Source organism: Cydia pomonella, chromosome 23, assembly GCF_033807575.1.
Source record: "Cydia pomonella isolate Wapato2018A chromosome 23, ilCydPomo1, whole genome shotgun sequence".
Classification (NCBI taxonomy): domain Eukaryota; kingdom Metazoa; phylum Arthropoda; class Insecta; order Lepidoptera; family Tortricidae; genus Cydia; species Cydia pomonella.
The window spans coordinates 9,610,468-9,635,637 of record NC_084725.1 but is presented as its reverse complement, the minus strand read 5'-3'; the positions used below and the strand labels follow the sequence as shown (position 1 = coordinate 9,635,637).

Genomic DNA, 25,170 nt, shown 5'->3' with positions numbered 1-25,170 from the left:
TAGCCTGATGACGGATATTTGTCTGATGTCCTCGTGTCGTGCATAAGTCTTGGTAATCCCTGGTATCTCCATATTTTTATCAGGCTCCACTCTTTAAATATACATTTGTGTATGCTGTTAGTGATTAGTCAAGTTGACTTCGCTTTTTGCCTTAAACTGTCACCTAATCCTCAAACGAATGCGTCGACTGGCAAAACAACCAATTTAATTAAGTGTTCGTGCAAACTGTTTTCGTCTAAATATATCGGCACCTATTTTCTAAGTATATTAACTAGTCTAATTATCTAATTTACAAGAGTGTGTAAAGCTAAATTTCTATTTAAATACATTGCAAAATGGCGTTGCAGTTGGCACGGGCCCGAGCCGATGGACAGTATCGCACCATCGACGATGCTCGGTAACCGGTTCTATCTTCGATGCCGTTGCTTATCTAGGTCGTGCCAGTTCTATCTACTTTATAGATAATGCATAAAATTGCATTATCATCGTATAAGTAAATCGAACTTGGTCGTAGTGAAGTTATCGATGTAACATTCGTATCGTCGCGCTATCATTTTTCAACAGTACAATTTTGCCGTTCCATTTCAAAGGAACTCCCAATCCCAAATCGGATTTATTTTATCTTTAGGAGGAGAACATTTATCTTACGCTACTTTATACTGAAGGAATAAGAGTCGTTTTAATACAGGTTGATAAATAATTTCTTAGTTCACCCTTGGACAGTCAGTTGAATTTTTGACCGCGTTGATATGGTTGCCTGAAAAGGAGGTATCATATAAACGATTCATTAAACTTACTTTTATTTAAACATGACCAAAGACGTCTTACTCTATAGAGACCCAAAGCTAAATGAAGACGTTAAAACAATGAACAGTAATGCCAAATTAGCTTCTACGAGCGTTTGTAAACCCACCAAAAGGCTGCCAACGCAAACAAACCTAATGAAACTTTTCATTCCGACCCCAACAGGCCAGGAGGAATTACTATTGGGAAACTGGCGGATCTTGTCTGCTAAAGATTCTCCAGTGAAATTTGAGCCCTGAAACTGTCTTATTGTTTGATTACATTTTTAACCACTGAAGCAAAAAGAGGGGTGTAGTAAGTTTGGACGCTATGTGTGTGTCTGTGTGTGGCACCGAAGATCTTAAACGGGTGAACCTTATTTGATGCGGTTTTTTTATTATTATATAAAAGCAGTTTTTCTAGCTATGGGTTTTAGACATTTTTATAAATATCGGTTCATCCGTTTGTGTGATGCGGATTTTTATTATTATTTACCATAAGAAGTCGGTAAAACTGTTGTATTGTGTGAATTGTCCCTTAAATACTTGTAATATCAGCTATGTCGTAGAGCTACGAGTTTAGTAGTAAATTAAATTGTTAAAAAATTACAGCAGTCTGTGACAAGTCGTTTTCCATGTCAGATAAATAGCCTATGATTATTAGTTTAGAACGGCCCATATTATTTATTACATGTAGGGCATGAACCTTAAATCTCCATGTAAAGTCCTGAATAAGCTACTTGCCACTTATCTGACGAATAATGTCATCGTTGTTAATCTTCAAATAAGCTTAACTGGTAGATAAAGCGCTAAGTTTTGTTGGTAGTTTTATCTGGCAGTTAATTTATTTGTTAATTAGCTATCCAATACTTGGACATTGTGAAACAGACCCTTATTAACCTCAAATATTTCATACCTTGCAAATTTATAAATAGAAATCGTTAACTTTTCTTTAATCGTTTCACCCTTTCATATGTTAAAAGTTTCAATATTATAACAAGAGTACACTTAAATTACATTATTTTACATTAAATTTAAATAGATAAGAAGGCATGTACTTAAATAACGTAAAGTACGTAAGTTTTTTTACCCAAGTAGACTGATTAACTTTAATCTGATATACTTATGAAAATGTAATAACACAATAATTTATTTAAATATTAGCTCGTAAGTATTTTTATGAAAACGTATTACCACGATGAAATTAATGTCTAAAAGTTGAACGTTCATTATAAAAGTCAAGCTAAAGACTAAATCTCGTTTAACGAAGGATTAACTCTTGGAACTTATATTCCCAAAGCTTACCTTAACTCTAGTAAACGCCAAAATAAGAATCATCCCGAAATCTATAATAACTATGTGTGGTTTAAGCTCACGCTTAAACCGGATCGCACCATACGGACGCTTGCTGAGAATTCATCTCATTAGTTGTGTGACATTTCAGTATTGCGTAAAACCACTTTAAAATCCGACCACGTTATTATACGAATTAAGAGAAAAAGTTAATTCCATTCCAAGGCTTAATTAGTTTCTAGGAACAATTATTTTCGCGAATCGTCTTAAGGTTAGTAATGAGCATTTTAAGAGGGTATTAGTTTCGTTTCGCTCATCAGAAAGTGATTAGTGAAGATATCAAGGCTGAAGTCCCTGAATGTTATGGAAAAATTAAAATGTAGATCAACTGCCCACTTACTCAGTTAAGTCAGTTACCCTGCTGATGGTCGTGGTAAATGCAAATCAATGTACAGTCAACGGCTTTGGACAGTGCGTTCGATAGAGTAGGCCCCAAAGTATCTATTTTCAATTTTACATGTAATCTGTTCAAGGACCTGAACGCCTCAAGTTCATTCCTTGATCCTAGCGTGGTATCAAGTTGTATTAAGGCAATTTTGCATGTTTGGCTGCGATCGATTACATATGTATGTACCTACGGTAATGTAATGGTAACGGTCGTCCTCTACAAGGCAAGGTGCCCGTGAGCATTGCGAGAGATTTTAACGGTGCATTCCTGATGGCAACAGAAGCAAAAAAATGTTATATGACTTTTTGTGAAAATCGAGAAAAAAAAATTTTTTTTGTTTTTTTTCCCTTTACATAAAACGTAATTTTTACTGATAAACACATAACGTGAAATTAACTAAAAAGTTTTTTTTTATTTGGGGGGTTTATCTCGAATACATTTTATAAATTTTTCGATGTCAATCAATAGGTATGTCCAAACTAGATCTCAAAGTGGCAATACCGCAGTCAAAGATGTGTTTTGTACCGACTTATGGCGAAAGAATGATTTCGAAAAACATTTAATATATAAGATTGCATGCAGTCGCTTTTATACTATAGAGGACGATTTAACGTTACCATTCCCACAACAAAGTATAAAATCATCCTTTAAATCCCTTCTTCCAAAACCATTCGTGGGCCAATAGCCCCCTATCTCCCACCCTAAGGCTGTAGCCCTTTTCTCTAACCTACTCCAAACTTTTAACTGGCTACTAGTGGTTAATGGTTTCTAAAAAACCCTGACACTCGCCGAGTCCCCCCGCAATCCTGAATAAGAACTAAAAATCCTGACGTATCAGGGGAAATCCTGGCGTATGGCAATCCTACCCATACCATCTCATAGTTACCTCAGTAAACGTCTTTTCAAGGACCTAAACGCATCTCATCATCACGTCTCAAGTTAGTATTCATACCTCGATCTGGCATGGTATCAAGTTGTAATAAGACAATTTAGTAGAATTTTTATGACGCACCTTCACTTAATGAGGTCGCGCCTTGTTCCCCTGTTTTATGTAGGTTTGATGGCCCGGAACATGTTAATTAGAATAATGCCTTAGGGAATACGTTTTATTGATCTGTGTACGGGTTTTGCGCTTTTGATAGCGGTATTGAGGTATTTAACGTTTGTATGTTTGGCAAATCTTAATTTAGGTAATTCGGTTATAGAAATATAACAATGTTTTTCAAATGGTAGTTTTTGAACCTTCGTGGAATTGAAATACTGAACTAATTTATATCTCTTCCTTGCCCGATTACTCAGTCATAATATAATGAAATTAGGCAGGTATATGCACCAATACATGTGGCATACGATATCTTAGGCAAGTTTTGAGTACCGGTATATCTGGATAGATATTGCTCCGATAGTGCAACCAAAGTTAAATCAACATCAACGGCGTACTTAAGATCATCTATAAGAGCATCTATAGATATTCTATCGTTCCCTTATCAAGTTATTTCCAAATTAATCGTCCATACAGCTTATTTTACAATTGGTCCATAAAAATGCAAAAATTGTAAAATAAGCTAGACATCTTACGTTCTGTGTCCTTTGGTAAAGTAGTTTTATATTACCATAATTATTACCGAGCACTCGCAAACGAAACCAGAGTATTATGACCTCCCAATTATGTATAAATCTTATCGGTCCCCAGGCCAAGCTTACGCTGGGACGTCGCAATATAAGCAGTGAAAATAACAGCCCAGTTCAACGAACCAAAATCGATACGAACCTAAAGTACACCCTGTGAACTTTACCGCTTGTGTTCGTGAAAAAAATAATAAGCCTCGTGGTGCATTTAATCCATACAGAAACAAACCTTATTCGTCTAACAATAAAATACATTTTCCACAAGCGTATAGGCTAAGGTAAACGTTCGTTCCACTTATTGGATTTATTATAAATAAAGTATAGTATAATAATAAAATTATGAGTGTCATTGACCTCGTGTTCCATTTACACCGGTGTTATTCGCTCCTGTCTTTGCTCGTTTTATCGACATTAAAACCATTTTAATTGGCTAAAAATTAATTAGTAACGGATATCAGGCTAATCTATGTAAACGACTCATTTAACATCACCGATTATCCTTACCAGCAAAACCGCTGATAAATTTCGCAAAAACCTTCCAAAGTCGCTGCACAAATAAAAATATTTTCCCTCGCCCTTTTTCACTCTTGCCCTTTTTACATGCCTTCAGGGCTCACTTTCGCCTGATAGGCAGAGCTATTGTGCGTGATAGATGCCCTGTCACCCCGAGCGATGGAAACCTGGAGAAATGGCCCTTGCGTACAGCGACTTTATCTAGCGAAAACGTTCTTATTGGTTAACAAAGTTGCATTAAAGTTGAGTTAAGGGAAGGCTGCCAAATATGGTATTATATAGATGACCGTTGACTAAATGATTTATACTTCCTCACAGCAAACAATATTGACACATTTTGCCTTTATCAATTTTCGTGAATTATAGATAGACACATGATAGAGCTAAAAAAATATCTGCGAAATTGGAAAAATAGAAAGAAAACAATGTTTAGTATATCTTGTATAATGCCATGCCATAAAAAAGGAACATACGAAACATTCATCAGCTTAGATTAAACGATGATTCAAAATCACAAATCGTCACCACATGTTAATGCTAATAAATAAATAAAAATAAAATAAAAACACTACCGAATCATACTTAAATAATCGGGATAAAACGGCGGCTTTAATCAAGAACATAATTAGATTAATCCATTTTAAACCAGCACAAAATTTCTTAATTTTGATGCTTACTCGAAATTCTTATCACAAATTATCCGATTCATTACGTCTAGTCCCATGCGGAACATTACAGCTACCTCCGCAACCGCGTATCTCCAACTTCTAGCGGCACGTGTACTTTATTTTCCATGAAACAAGGTAATTTTTACAATATTTTAATGGAGTAGGATACGATGTGGGTCCGTGTATTTCGATTGCTTTTAGAGCTTACTGTAACCTCGAGATCCGTACGTAATTTTCACTTTACTGAAGTCGATAGGAGCAGAAATATCGTGTCTTCCTCTTCCTACTCATGCCGCTCTCATGGCTCGGAACCGGTTTATTTCGGTTTTCTTCCGAATGTTTTAAGAACTTTTGTAACCTAAAAAAAAATGATTTATTCAACGAACGACGAAACGTAGACGCCGACATAAGAAGAAACCGGTTTTTATTGCTCTAAACCGGTTAATTCGACAAGAACTGTTTAAAAATAAAGGTTTTTCGAGCGAAACCGTCTTTAAACGTTTTGCGCCAAGTACGTGACAACGGTTTGGAAATTTAACCGGTTTCCGAGCCTTGGCCGCTAGACCATTTTGCAGCCAGACTCGTTTTTTTGGGCAATATTCAAATTATGGACCAAAATCGTTAAGCAGTATTGAGTTACGGTCAGCCCATGTCAACTTGCACGCGCCCGTACTCGAACGATTCATGGGTAAACACTCACATTCGTCGGTCGTACCACACGGCATGATTTGCGACATCGGTCAGCATGTCGATAGCAGCATGAGAGTTTCGCATAGCAACTATTCGTAATCGATATCAATTCGTCTATCGTTCAACTCTATGCGATCGGGCCAACACAGACGCACCTGTATTTACGAACAATTTGTCAGAACCTTAATTAAAGGCAGGGACGACTATAAATTTGGTGCGATATCCTATCCATTAACTCTGTTCGATTAGGTTTATAGGCCAGATACCTAGACTAGGTATCAAGTCATCTAGTGAAACAAGTTAAAGGCAAGTTAATGTGCTACTCGTACTATACACGCTCGTCGTTTAGAAGTCAATTTTAAGACATTCAGTTTCGATACTTGTGTATAAAATGAAACAAAATGTTTTCAACAGAATAAATTCCCATCCCAAGTGAATAAAAATAAACCTTTAGCCTATTAACTTTTCATCAAATGTTACAAACCGCCCGAGTACGTGATTGTTACCGCCTCCGTCTTAAATGTCTAAAATGTTGGAGCAGTGCACGCACATGTCACGCAAGCGGTGTGCCGTCTCTCATAACGATCTGTATATTACAACGCGCAAGTGCACGTCTACGCAAACGTATCCGGTGTGCACAGGCCTTTGTACAGTAAAAATCTCGCTACGCAGAAAATTTTATAGTGTGGAAGTTATGACAGTTTTCTGACTATGTAACACCATCCGGTGGCGTATTGATTAACGCTAATAAAATCGAATGTAGCTTGTATAATACGTCCAAGTAATTAAAACTTATGAAAGTATCTATTAAATATAGATTTATTTTTATTACACTGGATTTATTTTACGTATGAACTATTTTAGCTCTGGGTTAATATGGTTTCCAACATTTGATTCTCTATCTGACTTTAAAACATTTTCATAGTACCTTGTGACGTTTAGCGTCGCAATAATTAGGGTAGACTGCAGAGTGAGACGGAAGAAAACTAACCTGAGTAAAATTTACAAGATGTATTTAAAACAAAAAAAACTAACTAAAAGAAGGACAAGGTCGTGAGTCTTTTCTGAGCTGGCACTACACAGTTAGGTCGGAAACAAGCCCTTGATAGGGGTCACTTCCCTGCACTACGGTTTCGCACTTGTAGAGGAGGCCGTCATCAGCAGGGTTCCGGATCCTCAGCCGGAACCTTCCGGAACCTGAACGGGAGCACGCGCAGTGGGGTCGGTGTGTTCCAATTGAAACCCCAGACTTGGTCCCTGGAATTCCGGTAAAATGGCCATTTCAAGAAAAGTCCGATTTTTAACTAGTGACTGCGACATCCGGATTTAGGCCAAATTAATGTGCTAATTGAATAGTAGGCTGGTTTAGTGAACCCCAAAACATTTAAATGGTGATCAATGATGTGGCAGTCACAAGTAGAAACATCATTATTTTTTTTTAAACAAAGAAGAAAGTGAATCGAAAGCTATTAAATCTACTTCTACTAACATAAAAACAACTAAAGGCATTACCAATGCATGAAAACTACAATTCGGAATGTAATTTTGTACTATTAAATTAGATTTAAGCATAACTTTAACTATGATTTCCAAGATTTTTACAAAGTGGGTAGACTTATATTTCTAGAAGGATTGAGAAACTTATTATTTCCAACGTTACTTCTATAGGAAATTACAGTTAATAAAAAGTTAGTGAAATATGTACCCATTAAGAACAAAATGTAAAATGATTGCATGAAGAATATGTTTCCTTACTATGCTAATAACTACGGAAGTTACCTTATTCTAAAAACTACAAAATATTCAAAACACTCACCCTATTTGGGGAAATACTGGAACTTAAACTTAACACATTTAGTTTTAGATTTTATTTCACCATATTAAAAATTTGTCGCTTCATGACGTTTTAGATTTAGTTAATTTGACCTTTCGCTGTCAAAGCCGTGGTAGAAATGTCGCGGACGCGTATGTGTCTCATTAACCGGCCAGTGCACATCGCTTATCGCGAGCGGGTGACGTAGTCCTTTGTATTCGCATCTAGTTTTATCTAATAGCAAATGCAGTCGTCAATTCCGTTTGTTCGTAGATTTATTATGTGTAGTTTATTACTTTTTAGAGTTTTTGTATGATTTCTTTGTCAATATATATATAGTGAGTATTAGTTAGTATTATAGTAATTTATAATTATATTTAGGTTTTAGTTGTATTTTTTTATTTCATAGGATTTTAATTAAAGATAACGGTAAACCGTTACATACCCCTCTTTTTAGGTTAGGGTTTTTACTAGGAAAACCCGCTATTTCTGTTGTCTACTTAATAGATACACAAGTTATCATTCAGGCTTCGATCTAAACATACACCACTTCTCCATACATTCATCACACAGCCAAATAAGCAATAAACATGTCTAAATATGTTTTTGCGTCCTAGCACATTGAGTAATATACTTACGATTGTATTAATACTCTCATGTATTTATTAATGGGTCTTAAATAAGTTTAATCACTAACCTCAGTGTCTTCAGTGATATTATACACTGATGCTGGCTATTCCGTATATTTTAGATCTCTTTAGAAGATTTGATAACCTATTGATAGGCTTGGAACTCACAAACCGGTAGTGGTTTATAAAGTAGAAATAATGTAATCTAACAGCTAGAGTAATTAGAGAATGTGCCAGCGTTTGTAAATCCGTATCATGAGGCCAATGAATAAACTTAGACGGTTAATATAGAAATCGTTGATAGGGAATTATGTAATCCTATTAAACTTTGTAGTTGGTGATCTTAAAATCTTTGATGTGCCAGTGTCCTATATTATTCCCTTGCATGTCTTCTAGTTCGTATACTAAGTTAGACTTTTTAGCAACGATTTTACATTGCACGTATTTCGGTGCAAGTTTTTTGGAATACATGTTGTTTTTGTCGCTAAGGTAGAAGGTTTTTTTCCAAATAGTATCACCAACTTTAAAATTATGATCCTTACGACGCAAGTTATAGTGTTCACTATTCCTGGCATGGGCTTGAACTAGAGAGGATTGAACCTTATCGAAAAAATTTCGCAAATTACCCAGATTCTCCGCATACTCATCTCTAGGGGTAAATATTATTTCGTCGCCTAGTTCTGCGTCAATGTAATGTAAGCCACTAGTGACCAACTCTCGTCCATGAACGAGAAATGAGGGACTGTATTTTGTCACCTCATTACTAGCTGTGTTCATAGCGAATTGAATTTTAGGTAGGTTGCAGTCCCAGAATCTATGGTCGTTTTCAATGTAGGATGACACTGCCGTAATGATCACTTTGTTATAACGTTCTACTGTGTTCACTTGCGGAGTATATTTAGGCGTAAATTTTACATTAGGCACATTGTAGTCATTAAACAACTTCTTTAACAGGTTGCTTGTGAACTGTTTTCCATTGTCCATAAGAACAGTGCTGGGCACGCCATGAACTAAGAAAACTTTTTCCTCGATTAACTTAGCTATTATCTCGGAGGTTGCGCGACGAATTGGGAATAATAGACAATACTTCGAGAAACAACATGTCACGACAAATATAAAGGTGTTCTGTTTTCTCGACGGGGGTAGGGGACCTATAAGATCCATGCTCAACATTTGAAAAGGGCGTGAGCAGTCTTTAGGACGGCCCATAATGCCAAGAGTAGCATGAGTAGCATGCTTGTGAGCACAGCAAGTATCACAACTTGAAACGAATTTAACGACATCGTGATGCATATCGGGCCAGAAGTAGTTTAAAGAAAGTCGTTTATGTGTTTTATATATGCCCAAGTGGGCAGCGGTAGGTTCTGAATGGTTTTTAACTATAATGTCGAGTCTAAATTCGAGAGGGATTACTTCTTTCCACTCAAATTCACGGGTTAAAGGATTTAAACTTTTTTTAAACCTAAATAGTCTACCGTTAGTCACTTTGTAATTTAAAAATGAAGTAGGAGTGTTTTGGCAACCATTGTAAATATTTAGATACCATGGGTCACTCGTAGAATAAAACATGTCACGACCTATTGGGATCTCTTCAATCTCGGCAATAGCAACAGAACGGGAGAGACTATCTGGTACTACATTTTCCGAACCACGACGATGCTTGATATCAAAGTTGAATGAGGACATGCGAACTCCCCAACGAGCTAAACGGCCCGTAGGATTGTTTAGGTTTAAAAACCACTTGAGGGACGAGTGATCGGTATACACCACGAACTTTTTGCCGTTCTCTAAGTAGCACCTCCAGTGTTCAATCGCTGTAAGTACTGCAAGTGCCTCTCGTTCCGTTGCGCTGTAGTTACGCTCTTGGCTAGAGAGAGACTTACTCATGTACGCTATAACTTTCTCTTGATTGTCTATGAATTGTGTCAGGACCGCACCCACGCCGTAATCACTCGCATCCGTATGTACTTGGAAAGACTGCGTATAATCCGGGCACGATAATATAGGGGAAGATATTAAAGCTTCCTTTAGCGTACGGAAAGCATTTTCAGCATCGGTAGACCAATTAAATGGGGGTGAGTTTTTAGCTTGGGAAGTAAGTTTATTTAGGGGTGAAGCTATAGAACTAAAATTTGGAATGAAACGACGATACCATGATGCCGTTCCAATAAACCGACGAACTTCCTTGCGGTTAGTAGGCGTTGGATAGTTAATAACTGCCTCAATTTTTTCCGGGTTCGGTTGTAGTCCATTTCTATCAACCACATAGCCTAAATAAGACAGTTTATTTCTGAAGAACTGGCACTTTTGGTATCCAATGGTTAAGTTTGCCATTTTAAGCTTCTCTAGAACTCGAACAAGTAGGGAGATATGTTCTTCAAAGGTCGATGAGACAATGATAATGTCGTCGATGTATACAAAAACTTTATGCTCAAAATCAGGCCCATAGAACAACATATCAACCAATCGTTGTTGCGTTGCTGGAGCATTGGTTAAGCCAAAAGGCATAGAAACAAACTGAAAGGTACCACGCGAAGGAATATAAAACGCCGTTTTACACCGATCTTCTGTCTTAATAGGGATTTGCCAAAAGCTCTTTGACAAGTCTAAACTAGAGAGATACTTCGCGTCACGCAAGTTATCAAGAATCTCTGAAATGTAAGGGATACTGTAAGCATCTTTGATAGTAACTGCGTTCAATTTACGGCTATCTAAGCAGAATCTCATTTCGCCATTTTTTTTAGGTGTCAATAGAACTGGGGACGACCAAGGGCTCTCGCAAGGCTCTACCACGTTCTCACGTAACATTTCATCAAGTTGAGTGTTTAGTACTCTCTGTTTTTCAGGAGACATTCTATAGTATCTCTGTCGAACAGGAACAGCATTACCGGTATCTATATTGTGAGTAATTAGAGAAGTGCGCCCTAAACCACGCTCTTCATATGAAATGTCACGAAACTGAGCTGTGATATGATCAGCCGTAACCTTTTGCTCAGGTGAAAGATGGTCATAGTCACATAAGTGCGTAGGTTGAGCATCTAGTGACAGAGAATTTAATTGATCAACATCCCTAGGCAAAATTACTGAATCTAGATTTTTAGGAAACAATTCGAATATTCTCCAGAAATCCATACCTAATATCAAGGAGTTCTCAACCTCTGGTACAACGTAGGCCTTCAAGATGTGGGTTTGATCTAAGAACGAGACAGGCAGATTGATCATACCGATATTGTTTAATCTATGTTTGCCAGCTGCGTATAAATTAAGCGTATCCGTACTGTCGAATTTGAAACCCGCATCCAATAAAACTTTGTGGTAGTTATTGCCTAGAATTGTATAACCACTACCCGTATCTAACAAACCATGAATAGTTCTACCATTGATCTGAACTGAGACATATGGTCTGCTATGTAGATTATCTGAATCGTGGATTGCAGTGACTGAATAGCAAGTGAAAAACGTAGATATAAAACTGAGCCACGTTTTCCACTCTGCATCATCAAAATATTCACTAGATTTGTTGGGAGATTTATGTGCACTACAATCCACTAAATTTAGTTTTTTGCATTTTTAGGGTTACAAGATTTACAATCCGGATAACGTACACCTTTGTCACCACATTTAAAACAGATAGGGAAGTGTGGTTGTTTACATTCTTTCAAAGAGTGTGTATCAGTGCGACACCTAGGGCAGTACTTACGCAAGTTACTAGAAGCGTTGACAAGATTTGAAGTACTTGCTGTCGCTTGAACAGCATTAGTAGTCGTAGGTTTTTCTTCAGGTTTACATTTGTTGTAGTTGTAAGAACCCGAGTAGTTAGGATATTTGTTTTGGTTATAATAGTTTTTCTGTTTTTCATTTGAATTAGTATTTTGGTAATTTTTATTTGTATAGTAGTTATTATTTTTATGATATTTAGTGTAAGCAAACTCTGGGGCCAGAGTTTCAGAAGTCACCCTAGGCGGTTCATGAAACAAGGATAAACGTGACTGAATGTCCTCATAGTTTGAGCAAAGGTTTTTTAAAGTCTTCAGGTCCTTGATCTCAGGCGAAGCGGCTAGGGTGCTTGCATAACATGGCCGAATGTTGTGTAAGATAATTTCGAGTTTTTCTTCCTCAGACAATGGTTTAACCAATCGCGCGAACATGCCATGCATAATAGATAAGTAAATAGATATGTTTTCTTGTTCCCCTTGCGTACGTGATTTGATTTCATTAGTTAGGCGATAGTCGTAATTTTTGGGACTAAAATCTTTTTTTAATAGGACGACGACATCGTCCCAACTTTGAAAACTTTCTTTATTGCAACGGAACCAATGTAGCGCGTCGTCAGTGAAAATCTCGTATGCAAATTTCAATATACGATCTTTTGATATATTCCTAACCTCTACGAATTCCTCAACTCGTTGAATGAAGGAAAAAACACAGGCTTTTCCAGAGTACTTTAGCTTCGCTAAGTCAGAGGTTAGATTACGATCACAGTGAACCACCGTAGCTTCAGGTTCTAAAACTGAGACTGCATTTGCATTTGAAGTTGATGCCGGCTTCAACGCCGTAATTTCTTTGTATTGATTGTTAAAGTTAGTGCAATTATTTTTGTGCTGGTCGATTAACGTGGCACTGACGCTCGAGATACGTCTTAGTCTGTGATATATGTGATGAAGTAGATTTTCGGTACGCAAGAACAGAGTCTTATCAAATTTAGATTTGAGGGATGTTAGCATGGTTTGCGACTTAGTTAGACTGTCTTTAACAGCATCAAGGTCAACCGCAGGCTCTAAATGGGATTCCAATATGTCCTCAGGAGGTATGGCCAATTTTATTATCTGGCTTCGAAGGTCTTGTACCGAACCAGTAGAACCACCTCTGAGAATCACCTCATATTCAAGTTCAGCTTTTTGTAGTGACAAAATTTTTAATTGGGTACGACATGTTTAAATTTTAAGTGAAAGGTGTGTGTTTTGATTACAATTGATTCGAAAGCAGTTAAGTTTAGTTGCTAAGTAAGTGGAATGTAGGGTACGATAGAATTTAAAATGATTTTAAATTAGTAGGTATAAGCCAAGTGTAACGTCTATATTTTTTTTTTACAAACAAGAAAAACGTGCTATAACAATGTGAAGTGATAACAGACAACCACGTACCAAGCAACTGCTCAAATCAGACTTAAAAACTAAATGAATTACAAGTGTCAATATTAGAAAGCCACCAACACCAATGAAAACCAAGGAAAGAAAAAGGCCAAGGACTTGCTTCAATTGTGCACAGCTCAGAAAATAACCAATATGGGCGCCAAATGTGACGTTTAGCGTCGCAATAATTAGGGTAGACTGCAGAGTGAGACGGAAGAAAACTAACCTGAGTAAAATTTACAAGATGTATTTAAAACAAAAAAAACTAACTAAAAGAAGGACAAGGTCGTGAGTCTTTTCTGAGCTGGCACTACACAGTTAGGTCGGAAACAAGCCCTTGATAGGGGTCACTTCCCTGCACTACGGTTTCGCACTTGTAGAGGAGGCCGTCATCAGCAGGGTTCCGGATCCTCAGCCGGAACCTTCCGGAACCTGAACGGGAGCACGCGCAGTGGGGTCGGTGTGTTCCAATTGAAACCCCAGACTTGGTCCCTGGAATTCCGGTAAAATGGCCATTTCAAGAAAAGTCCGATTTTTAACTAGTGACTGCGACATCCGGATTTAGGCCAAATTAATGTGCTAATTGAATAGTAGGCTGGTTTAGTGAACCCCAAAACATTTAAATGGTGATCAATGATGTGGCAGTCACAAGTAGAAACATCATTATTTTTTTTTAAACAAAGAAGAAAGTGAATCGAAAGCTATTAAATCTACTTCTACTAACATAAAAACAACTAAAGGCATTACCAATGCATGAAAACTACAATTCGGAATGTAATTTTGTACTATTAAATTAGATTTAAGCATAACTTTAACTATGATTTCCAAGATTTTTACAAAGTGGGTAGACTTATATTTCTAGAAGGATTGAGAAACTTATTATTTCCAACGTTACTTCTATAGGAAATTACAGTTAATAAAAAGTTAGTGAAATATGTACCCATTAAGAACAAAATGTAAAATGATTGCATGAAGAATATGTTTCCTTACTATGCTAATAACTACGGAAGTTACCTTATTCTAAAAACTACAAAATATTCAAAACACTCACCCTATTTGGGGAAATACTGGAACTTAAACTTAACACATTTAGTTTTAGATTTTATTTCACCATATTAAAAATTTGTCGCTTCATGACGTTTTAGATTTAGTTAATTTGACCTTTCGCTGTCAAAGCCGTGGTAGAAATGTCGCGGACGCGTATGTGTCTCATTAACCGGCCAGTGCACATCGCTTATCGCGAGCGGGTGACGTAGTCCTTTGTATTCGCATCTAGTTTTATCTAATAGCAAATGCAGTCGTCAATTCCGTTTGTTCGTAGATTTATTATGTGTAGTTTATTACTTTTTAGAGTTTTTGTATGATTTCTTTGTCAATATATATATAGTGAGTATTAGTTAGTATTATAGTAATTTATAATTATATTTAGGTTTTAGTTGTATTTTTTTATTTCATAGGATTTTAATTAAAGATAACGGTAAACCGTTACAACCTACCCAAGATTATTTTACGTTGAATCAGATGTTAATATAAAAGCTATCATACTGACGCATCTTTCTTTATGCGTAATAATTTATTAGCTAAAATCTAGCTTTTTTAGCATAAACATACATTTTTATGTTGCTTTCTTTAACACGGGGCTTTTCGAAAAGGTATATATAGTTCGTGTGATTCACGAAGGTGCGCTGATTTGTCAAATCTAACCTTTAATAATATGACAATACGAGTCAGGGTGCGCCTCTTCATAAATATGTTTGTATGGTAGTCCACTCGCTGCTGTCCAAACGACTAAATGATTTCTAACGTGCTACCCCATACCCCAAGACAATTCGACGCAAACAAGGTTTAGGACGCCTGCTAGTCATTCGCATTTTTAAATATATATATATTTAAAAATGCGAATGCGAAATATTTAAAACTGAAAGAATAGCTTTAACACTCGATGCCGAACAGCGGTGTCAGTATGGAAACTCGTCGTAACTGGAACGGATCAAGATGACATGGCCACTCAAATCGAATTAGCTCGAATCGAGGGCCGATATGTCCCAGGCGAAGGCCGGGGGTCGAGGGGGTGGGACGTCACAACACCCGTTGTCCTACCCTACAGTATTACCAACACTTGGGTGCTAAGTTTAGCAGCTTTTCCAGTCACAAATATGCCAATTGGTAACAATTTTCTATACTCAACAAATTACTTTAGCAACTTTTCGCCTCCATCCAAACCATCCATCCATCCATTCAGATCCATGCTATATAGCATCTTTTAAAATTCTGATCTGGCAACACCCTTGCACGTCTTTATATAGCAACATCAACTGACCATTGATGGATTTAATTATATAATTGCGATAAGGTTTACAAAAAAAATATTAATTTTGTCAATTGTATGTACTTAAGTATGTCAAATGATACCAAACGTAGAGCGTTGAGTCGGATGGTCCAGTATAATCTGTGATCTCATTTTGGTATATTCTGATGGTCCACTGAAAGAAATGTTTGCATAACTGTAACAAAATTTTGGTTACTGTTTACACAAAAATTGGGACTTGCGAACTATGTGTTATATGTTACAAAACCGTGTTTGGCTATCAGTGTTCAGGTACTGGGTATACAGTACAAAATAAGTTTGTAAATTTATGCAAAGTTTATTTTCTTATAACCGTAGTTTAGTTATTTAGTAAAGTTACAAAACCAGTTCGGCTATCTATTTTTTTCAGTGTAGAGTCTGACCACGTTAAGTTTGCGCTCTTAGCTGTGGTCGCGCCAAGTTCACACTAGACACTATACTCAAACTTGGCAAGCGACGTAGTGTGGTCTCTCACTAAGCGATTAACGTAGCCTACGTTAATCGCTTCTAAATTGGATATCGTGCCGCACTGGTTCGCCGCTATCGAACGCCTCGCTTCATGAATATACGGCCTGATCTTGACAGCTCATACAAATGACACGTCGCGATCTCGGACGTGACCTATTCCGTACCCTTTGTTTTTTTTTAACGCTTTACATCGCCGAAATTGCTTTTTGCGTATGGTGCCACGAGGACGAGTGGTACGGAGGCACAATGGCGAGGCGAATTTGGCGGCAGAAAAAGGGTTAAATACCTTGAGAATGTGATGAGTTACTACGTTTTGTAGTTAGTGGTGTGTATAGGGTTAAAAACTTAATTTGTCATGTTTATTATTGGTAATGTGTGTGACCTTGCTCTAGTGTGCGCTTTTGATGACGTGTAGGAATTATAAACATAAATCAGTTAAAATTATCTAACAGTTCATACTGTATTGTTTTTTTTTTCCGGAAAAGCTAATGGAAATATTATCATTCGATATAGTATATATTATGTCATTTAATATAATATGAGAAATAATAATAAGTAATAAATAACTGATAAATTAAACAAGAATAAATACTTGAGCGTACAAGAATAAGTACTGAGCAGCAAAAGTCTGTCTCTGCATGTTATATATAACGTGCAGAGGCCAGAAAGCTTCTATTATAAATATATAATATATAATGTATATGGTTGCTTAGTGCATATGTAAGTTTCTATATAGAAATCAGACACCCTAGTATTTACACAAGTGTAGACTTAGCTTATGGTTATTCACCGTTTTTTTTTTCCTTAATTTCAAGATTGCATTCCTGAGCTTAAATTAAGTTTCTTTCTCAAAGACATCGGTATTCTAATTAACTCCATTTCGGAGATAATGTATAATTTATTTTTTATTTGTACATCCACACTTAGTCTATGTACTACTTCTAATTCAGATGACCGATGAAATACCGCAATATAATGAAACTTGCATGCGAGTTTTCGCACCGTCTAAATGAGCCATTACGCCCTTAGTCAGATGTCATATCGCAATATTAAATCACTCACTCGTTCTTAGACTCCGTTAACTATAGATATTAGTTTCTGTAGATCGCGTCTTGTTTGGTCAGCTAGGAAATGAACCCGACTATACCCGCTGAAGTAAATTTACATAACCATATTATTCTTCCAAGGAATACTTTGCTTTTTCTTTCTCAGATTTTAATTTCCTCCGTTACCGTCTGAACTGCAGTTTTTTCAATGATGGATGATGAAAGATTAATGAGAGTGCAGTCTGGATAATGTCATTATTCTTTTTCATTGTCTTGATTTCTGCAGTTTGTAATTGCAAAAAGTGTTAGTTTTTATCTATAAGAGCAGATGAGATTTTTTGTCTTGACTAACGACAGTCACGACGTCATGAGTACAGCATCAATTTTAAGTATTAACTTTTTTCCTGGTATTAGTATACTAATACTACTAAATACTTAGTAGCGTAGGTGTCACAGGGCATTGAAGGAGCCCTATAATATTCAGGTTTATAGTATATAGGACTAATCCTTTTATGTACAGTAGCTCACTGTCGCATGCAATGTGAAATTGCATGTAGAAATTATGAATGAATCTATTGATAAAGTCGCCATGCACTTTTATGGCTGATGGTACCTTGATGCTAGACACATTAAATCCAGTCAGAAAATATAGATATAATGTAACATTCGCTCGTCTGAGGCTGTCTAAATGAATAAATCAAGCAATTCTCGATTGAATCGATGAATAAGATCTATAAATATCATCTAGTCAACATACCGATTAAATCAGATTCCACGCAAGAGTAAACTAGTATTTAATTAACGATGAATATTTAATAGTTTCTGCTATATCGTCGTCACCGATGACTAAGTTACTTGTCTCAAGGAATCAGTGGGCATTACGTCATTTGCTGTGGAAGTAAGGTCATTATACCTACAAATGACAATGGTGCCGTCATCAGTGCTAATGTATCAGTGATATGACGATGTGTTCTGAACGAGGTTGACAATCGCCTTCGAGTAGGGAAATTGTTTTTAGCGAGAATATTTAGCAATCTAATGCCAGTGAAAACGAATCAATCGAAAGCCAACTCAGCCCGTCTCTGCACGGCGAATAGCTGGTTGGTACATTCTCCAATGGCGAGCTGATGCTGGGGTGGCTCTGGCGAGGGTTTTGAGCACACAAATCGACAGTTATAGCGTATTTTTGATTTATTACGACGAACGAACTTGCGCATACGGTCATGAGCAGCCATCGAATCGATCTACCTTCAACAGGCTTTTATAAACGTCAAAAATATTCGAAAAAGCTACCCTACCTACTATCGCTAATTAATGCGTTCCATTTTACGATATAGGTATAGAAATTACATCTATCAAAAAATAACAAATAAATGTCTGGAACCATCACTAGGCTTGATTTAAATAGTTTTACTATCGTCGAAGGTGATAAAAAATGGTGATAAATTTTACAATATCTAACTAACCGCAGTTTCATAAATATGTACTCGAAGTATTCTGTCTAGTGCTTCAACATTTGGACAGGAAGCTATTGGGTCGAATACTTTTAGTGTTTAATAGAAAATACATAATTCAATGTAATATCCTTTGTTATACCTATCATAATTTGGTATTACGTTTTTTATTAACGAAAATACCTATAAGAAAAATCCCAAAGACTGACAGGAATTTAAATAAATGGCATTCCTGAAACCATCGTCTTGAAATACAGCTGGGATTTCTCGGAGTACACATAAAAGGGGCTTTATTATGGAAATAAAGGAAGTTATTTACATCTCTAGAGCAGAAATGGCTACTTAGTGATCAAAGAACGCGAATGGTTGTAAAACTATAACTGTGCTTTGGATTAAAAGTCCTACACGGTATTTGAAGCGGCCAGACATCTTGACAAAACAGACAGAGCACACTCAATCTGACGAAATGCGGTTGGAATTGCTAAAAAAACAAAATACTTATATGCAAAAGCGAGAAGGCCTCCCCTTATTGAAACGTAGATGACATGTTATTGATGATGCCATAATGACAATTGACTTTCCTATTAAAGTAAAAATTGTTTCTCCCTTTCTAAAGTACCAGAGGGCCTACGGCCAACATCGAAAAATCGGGAAACTATTATTTTTGCGTATTCGAGCAATAGAGAGGCAGATAACAAAATTTGGATATTCGTTTTTCGCAGTAGAGCCTCAGTAGTGTTTCTTCTAGAACAGTAAACTAAAACCGTACAAAATAACTTGTATTACTAGTAGTATCCCGATCGTACCGCCGCAACGCCCGCAACCTATCTCATCAATTGACTTTTTTTTACCGAGGGTCAGTCGGCCCCTGGGGACATTGTTTTTTGCCGCTAACTGTCCGATATAAGAAATTATATCGGACAGTTAGCCAATTTATTTGTTTTTTCTTTTTGTTTTGTTGCTGGATGTGAATAGTGATAGTGAATAATTATTGGATGTAGCACAGTTAACCCAATGAAGTTTTTGAAATGATACGGACGAACTTGATGGCTTCTTTTTAGTGTATGTCATTCTGCTTAGCTATCTGTGTATTTACTTAATACTTTATTTACAAAAAATGCATGCAATGAACATTAATGATGTGACTTGGATTATCATAATATAAATGATTGTGAATTGACATAACAATACGTACATGATCTCGAGTCAGTCCAAGCTATCTTTGCACAGACTTGACAAGCGGCAGAAGAAGACGACAGTTTGCTATAAATATATGACGTTGATAGTAGGTCCCCCTATACTTGGGGGTAATTTTTAGCAAACCCCCTGGTGAGGTGTGAAAATATAAAATTAAACAAATAGAAACGATTATCTTTCTCGTTACTTATTTAACTTTACAACGAATTAAAAAATAATAATAATTTCGGTTACTGATGATGTTAAAGTGAGGTCAAAAAGTTTGGGACTCCCTCTTCTCCCTGTCACAACATGTCACATTTTCTTGACCCCCTCGCTCCCCCTAAACGTGTGATGTAATTTATGGATGACACCCTTGTCCCTATAGTCGGTAGAGTTTGCTTGGACTGAATAGCTAGTCATAGTCATTTATTTTATAAAGCCAATTTACAAGTGAACATTAATAATTAACGTCGAATAACTGTCTACAAAGAAGCATTTTCAACAAAGTAGGTATTTAGAGTTACATATAGCTTTGTACACTGTTCAACAGTTTACGTCATTGTCTTTATCGTAAACAAAGTTGTGCGCCGGTGACTAATTCCATTATATGTTAATTATTTAAATAAATATACAAAGTCTCACATACACCGACGCTCTGTACTTGGATTGATTCATTAAAAAATATCGAATAATTACTCATTAATTAACAATTTTTAAAGACAAAATTAATTAAACTAGGTGTACACAGACAGATAACAACCATGTCCCTTATTACAGGAAATAAATAAACATTACTCGTTCATATCATTTAAAATTCATAGACAATACTCCGTATAGTAACTTAAATATTTGTCTTCAATATCCTTCGAGCAAACTGCAAAAGCTTCTTTAATATTAAATAGCGGGTCAGGTCAAGTTATCTTGTTATATTTACGAAGTAGTATATCATTTAATCAATACTATTTAATCAATAGTCAGGACTAAAGCTACTACTCGTATTCCATGGTGGTAGCGAAGTCAGTACCTAAAATGTGTTTCTATCGGTTGATATCGATTGCTTAGAATTATTTTACATTTGGGGGTAAAATCAGTAGTAGAACCACCAGGACGCTCGAGCAGAATGGTTCTTTCTTTTGATTACAGTTTAAGTATGGACCAAGGATTTGGTGAAGACCACAAGCAACTGGAAATCATAATATCAGCTGAAAGACCTCTAAGGGGTCTTAACGAGGATCAAGTTCTGTGCGGACAATGTCAGAACTACCTCATCATTTAACTGGTCGTATGTCACTCAAAAACCTTTGTGTGCCAGCGGTCATCAGTCTTTCAGAAAGCTTTTCGAAACTCGATGTACAAACGTTTGTCCAATTTGCGCGGCGCAACTGCATAAAACTGTTCTTTAATCTTGCCTGTTTGCGTACTGGTCAGTCCGAGTTAACGTCCCGTATTTACGAGCTCGATGTTTGTTCCAATTGCTGACGTGAGTAACGTCTGAACCTGTATATCGCCCTGAACCTTTTCTCCCCTCTAGCAGATCAAATTTGTTAATAGCAAAATTAGTCATCCATTAAACAAATAGGCATTCTTTTTGCGGTGATAACTGATAATACTACGTAGTACGTAATAAAAAAAACCGCATAATAGGTATGTTGGTCAAATTATTTAATGATAGCCGACATAGCGAAAATTTGGCCACAGATAATTGATTTGTATTCTAAACAGTGAATAGAAACCAAAACATGTATTGAAACGACTTAATCTCAATCTTCCTTTCTGCTCGAAACACCTACTTCCTTACCAATCGTCTGGGCATTTAGGGCTGTAATCTCCACGACTGTCTGTCTGTGTGTCTGCATATCGAAGATAACATTTATACTAGACATCCTGAGTCCTCACCTCTCCCGTGCCAACAAGCTTTCGGAATGCATCCCCTGAATATCAGATGTGGTTGAACAGCACCAACTCGCCGGGATCGGAACGACGCCGTAAAGTCCGCTTCTGCGCTAACTGCTGCCTAGTCTTGTCCAATTTAGTGCTCTGGGGGAAAAGGAAAAAACATTCCTAGCCGCTTTGAAATTGGACAAAGCATTTTTTGCATGGCAATCAGGGTGGGATTTGGTATGTACTACTGTATATTGGTAAATCAATCGGGCTATAACCACGCCATATTGTGAATAGTTAGGTAATAGCTAGGTAAGAATAAGAGGGCTTTAACCACACCATAAGTTAGATACAATATTTGCATTGTATGCCTTATAGAAAAAAGAACTGTGAAATAATTTGGAACATTGATAGGACCTGACCGTCAGTTAGCATTTGCATCAATATAGTGATTTATCCTGTTTCAAAAGAAAAAGAAACAAAGCAAATATTTGGCTAGATGCGGTTAAGTACGTAACCGCCCTTACATAAATGATCCTCTTCATCTTTTCCACAATAAACGTTCATGAGAACAGTCGTAATCGCGTCCGTGACTAATGAACGCCCATTCCGCCGCATATTCGTGCCGAAAAGGTGAGAGGTAAAGTAATGTTAACCTTTAGTATGTGTTTATAAAGATGTTGCCTAATATAAAGGTACACAGCTGTATGCAAGGACCCGAATGAACAAATGAACACCAAGATGTTTTCATAATGAACTAACGTCAAGCCTCGAGTAATTAAAAAGTCTGCCTAAAAGGTGTTAAAAGCGTGTTAATTTTCGCGGCATCAATAGGAAGTATTCCTATTAGTAAATGTTGCAGCGGATTTTTAAAAGACCTCATTCTCGTTACCAAACTAAGAGATGTCAGGGATGGTAAGAATAAGAAACCTAAAAAAGAACGAGCCATATTTAATTATAAAATTTGCATCGGACATAATCTATATTTCTACGGATATAAGCAGCATTACGGAATAATTTCATAACTTTACGGATTTCATGTGCATTGCCTTCAAAAGGAGTCGATATATTAGCTAATTCTTTATATCGGATGTAATAAAGCCAAGGTCGGCAGTCCAATGACATCATAAGGGGTTTATCCAGCATAGACGACAAATAAGCAGTAATTTATGCGGAGCGCGGATACGAGCGCGTTGCGGCCTCGTGCTTCCCTCGAATCAATTCCACGATGACGTCACCCAACCCCGCCACACCCACACCCCTTAGGGATATGGCTATTTCCTCCCCCTCCTTGCATAGCTCTATTCTGTCTTGTATAAGTTTACGACAAAATTCCGCGGTTCTCTGAAAGGAATTTTGCAAATCTAATGTTTTCGTTTTAATCTGTAGTCTCGCTGTTTTAGTCGTTCAATCTACATCCAATTAGAAACTTGCGGATTCTTTTTAACTCTAAATAACTGAAACTTATCTCTAAAAATATGTTGACAGTCTCTCTTAACAAATCCTCTCTGTTATTTAACTCCTGGCTGTCTTGAAAACTTGAAACTAACAGTCCTCTATTTGCTAACATTATCCTTGCGTAACAAAAGCCTAAGATAGCCGAAACTTTAATCCCAATCCTGTTCAAACAATGCCCGACTCAAAATCCAGACCCTTCGATACACAACCGCCGTGTCCAAAGTCGGCCGCATTATAAATAACTCGCGATGTAGACACAGCAGACGCTCATTAGGCAATGGAGGAAACATCACGCTGATGCTCACGAGTACCTCTGGAAACAAACCAGGTACCAGTTTATGATTGAACACACACAGGTATTCGGGCCTCATATTAATGCTCTGAATAAAATAAACTTTGCCAACGAAAGATGTACGAGCTTACTTCCGAACGTGTTAAACAAATAACCAAAGTGCTCGTGTGCATAATCTTGGCCGGAGCGCTATTGAGGTGCTTCATCATTTTATTTACAGCTGTTACAGGTTAATGTGGTCTGGGTGGTAAACTCCGGGAAACAATCGGTTAAAAATAACTCGGTTCATAAGCTCGATACCACATGCACGCACGCTTTTATACGTATTGAACTCGAACTACATTAACTAGGTATTTGTTCAGAAGACACTTTCATTTGCCTGCACTTTTGAACACTGGCCTTCTAACAAAAATTTCAATTCTTGCACCGTTGTTCGTTATAATCGAATCGGCTACAGAATGACTCAGGAGTTCAGAGTCCTATAATCAAAACAAATCAACGCGGATTTTTCGCGGTACAAAACGAAATGTTATTTCAAACTGTAACACTGTTTCAACCAGCGGAGTAAAATAACATTTTTAAATCTTTTTGTCCTTAGGATATTTTACTGTGTTTTGCAGACCACATCACGTCCATTAAAATGAGACTTGAGCAAAACATAAACCCTGAAGTTATAAAAGAGATTCCAGCTGTGAACACGATGTGAATTAGCGCGCTTTAAATATTCACGACTGACGTTAAATTTAACGCGCGATTAATTCAAACAATAGGTAAAAGTTACGTAATGGCGTGATGACAGCATGCAACCCTGAATTCATTATCTGCCAGTGTCATAACGTTTAATAGACACTACATACACGATGCAACACCGGCACGCCAGTTAAATGTGGCCTAATTGTAAAGATCTGAGGTGACAATTATGAATGTGACCCCGGCCAAGAGTCAATTGGCCTACTCCTACTACAGTTTTAAACTCACTGTTTCAGCCGATGGCCCATTAGTCACATGATTACTAATGTTCCTAGACACAGAAACGGATTCCGAGACACTATCGCGACGTGCGAAAATAGAACATGGGTACTATGTGAGCGCCCTGTGTGACGCCGGTCAGATTCACCGTCCCGCTCTATCCTACAACCTGGACAGTATAACTTTCCTGTTTCACCGCGTTCAGTTCATTGTTTCGCAGCATAGCTAGCTGGCCGGTGTACTGAAATAGGTCGGGAGCGTCCGAAACAGACGGCTTTTGCTATCGAAAACCACCGCGAGGTCACTGTCGAATAATGACAAAATTAAGACATTAAGGTGTTATGAAAGTTACATGTCTTTTAGCCGTTTTTCGACAGCATGCAAATGGGTCCTTATAATACATTAAGAGCCTATTTTCTAGTGGCGCTACGTTAATGGGCTCTTAAATTTGTACTACATAAGACAACCTTTTTTATTAG

General features: G+C 37.1%; 2 protein-coding genes across 2 annotated transcripts in view; one reads left to right on the top strand and one right to left on the bottom strand.

The window, feature by feature from the left end:
- The window catches only part of LOC133530525 (plasma membrane calcium-transporting ATPase 2), a 273,270-nt gene that overhangs the window by 170,714 nt on the left and 77,386 nt on the right, over nucleotides 1–25,170 (top strand). The gene's annotated exons all lie outside the window — the stretch shown is intronic.
- On the bottom strand, nucleotides 7,020–15,965 carry LOC133530519 (uncharacterized). Its single transcript, XM_061868448.1, is given in 4 exon segments — nucleotides 7,020–7,280; nucleotides 7,840–13,372; nucleotides 13,374–14,089; nucleotides 14,649–15,965. Coding segments are annotated over 2 exon segments (1,377 nt in total). The 5' UTR covers nucleotides 13,398–14,089; nucleotides 14,649–15,965; the 3' UTR covers nucleotides 7,020–7,280; nucleotides 7,840–12,019.